Genomic DNA, 994 nt, shown 5'->3' with positions numbered 1-994 from the left:
GGGCTATATGGGCAGCAAAACGTAAAGCCATTCACGAAGGAATTTTTCAGAGTCCACATGCAATCATTACTTTTGTGGACAGATATATGATGAGCTCGAGGCTATTGGTGGGAAGCAGGAGCCGGTGAGGATAGAGCCAAGGGTGCCATCGCAAAACAGGAGACCAAAAGCTCCTCCAATGGGATACGCCAAGATTCATGTTATGCTGGATGCCGAAGAGAAGTCGAGGAACAACGGCCGCAGTATGCAGGGACAGTACATGTGCTTTCCTCCGGAGTTCGGCGTTGGTTATCCGCGGAGTGGATGGTCCGGCAACGCTAGAAGCTATAGCATGTCGGGAAGGAATGGCGCTCGCAGCAGACCTTCACTTAGACCAATTCATGATCGTGTCGGATGCAAAGCAAGTGGTTAATGCCATCCATAATGAAAGTCTGGGAGCTTTTGGTGCTATAATCAAGGAGATCAGACTACAACAAGTTTCTTTTCGCTGTAATTTTATTTTTAAAGGTCGTGTGAATAATCTAGAAGCAGATAGACTAGCCAAGCATTCTTTTTCTCTGGGTCCCAGGCGCCATATATGGTTGGGCCAACCCCATAACCCGATTTGTATTCCACACCTTCTGGATTTTGATGAATAAAAGCTCTACCTAGGAGTAGATATTTCGCCGCCCCAAACCCTACACAGCCACCGCCACGCGCAACGCCGCCCTCCAGCAACCGCCGGCCGGAAGATCCTCTTCGGTTCTCTCCTTGTTCACAACCACCATCAATTCTGTTACTAGAGAACACCAAAAGGTCAAAACCCTAGCCGCCTCCCTAGAACTCTCGCAGCACCATGTCGACATCCACTAGCGGCGGCGGATCGCTCTCGCCCCAGGCGGCTGCAGCGCTCCAGGAGGGCATCGGGCTGGTGTTCGGGCGGTGGACGGCGCTGCAGATGGCTGTGGAGAACAAGTGGGGCGGCCCCGACTCCCGCGCCAAGGCCGACCAGCTC

At 52.7% G+C, this 994-nt stretch overlaps 1 protein-coding gene across 1 annotated transcript in view; it reads left to right on the top strand.

The window, feature by feature from the left end:
* Positions 1-611: 611 nt before the first annotated feature.
* The window catches only part of LOC123112875 (pre-rRNA-processing protein TSR2), a gene marked incomplete in the record, with an annotated part of 4,349 nt that continues 3,966 nt past the window's right edge, over positions 612-994 (top strand). The window contains 1 exon segment of the mRNA XM_044533974.1: positions 612-994. Within this exon segment, the coding sequence (XP_044389909.1) occupies positions 836-994 (159 nt within the window).

The sequence above is a fragment of the Triticum aestivum genome, chromosome 1B (genome assembly GCF_018294505.1).
Source record: "Triticum aestivum cultivar Chinese Spring chromosome 1B, IWGSC CS RefSeq v2.1, whole genome shotgun sequence".
NCBI lineage: Eukaryota > Viridiplantae > Streptophyta > Magnoliopsida > Poales > Poaceae > Triticum > Triticum aestivum.
The sequence above is the reverse complement of the archived record's forward strand: the minus strand, read 5'-3'. Positions and strand labels throughout refer to the sequence as shown.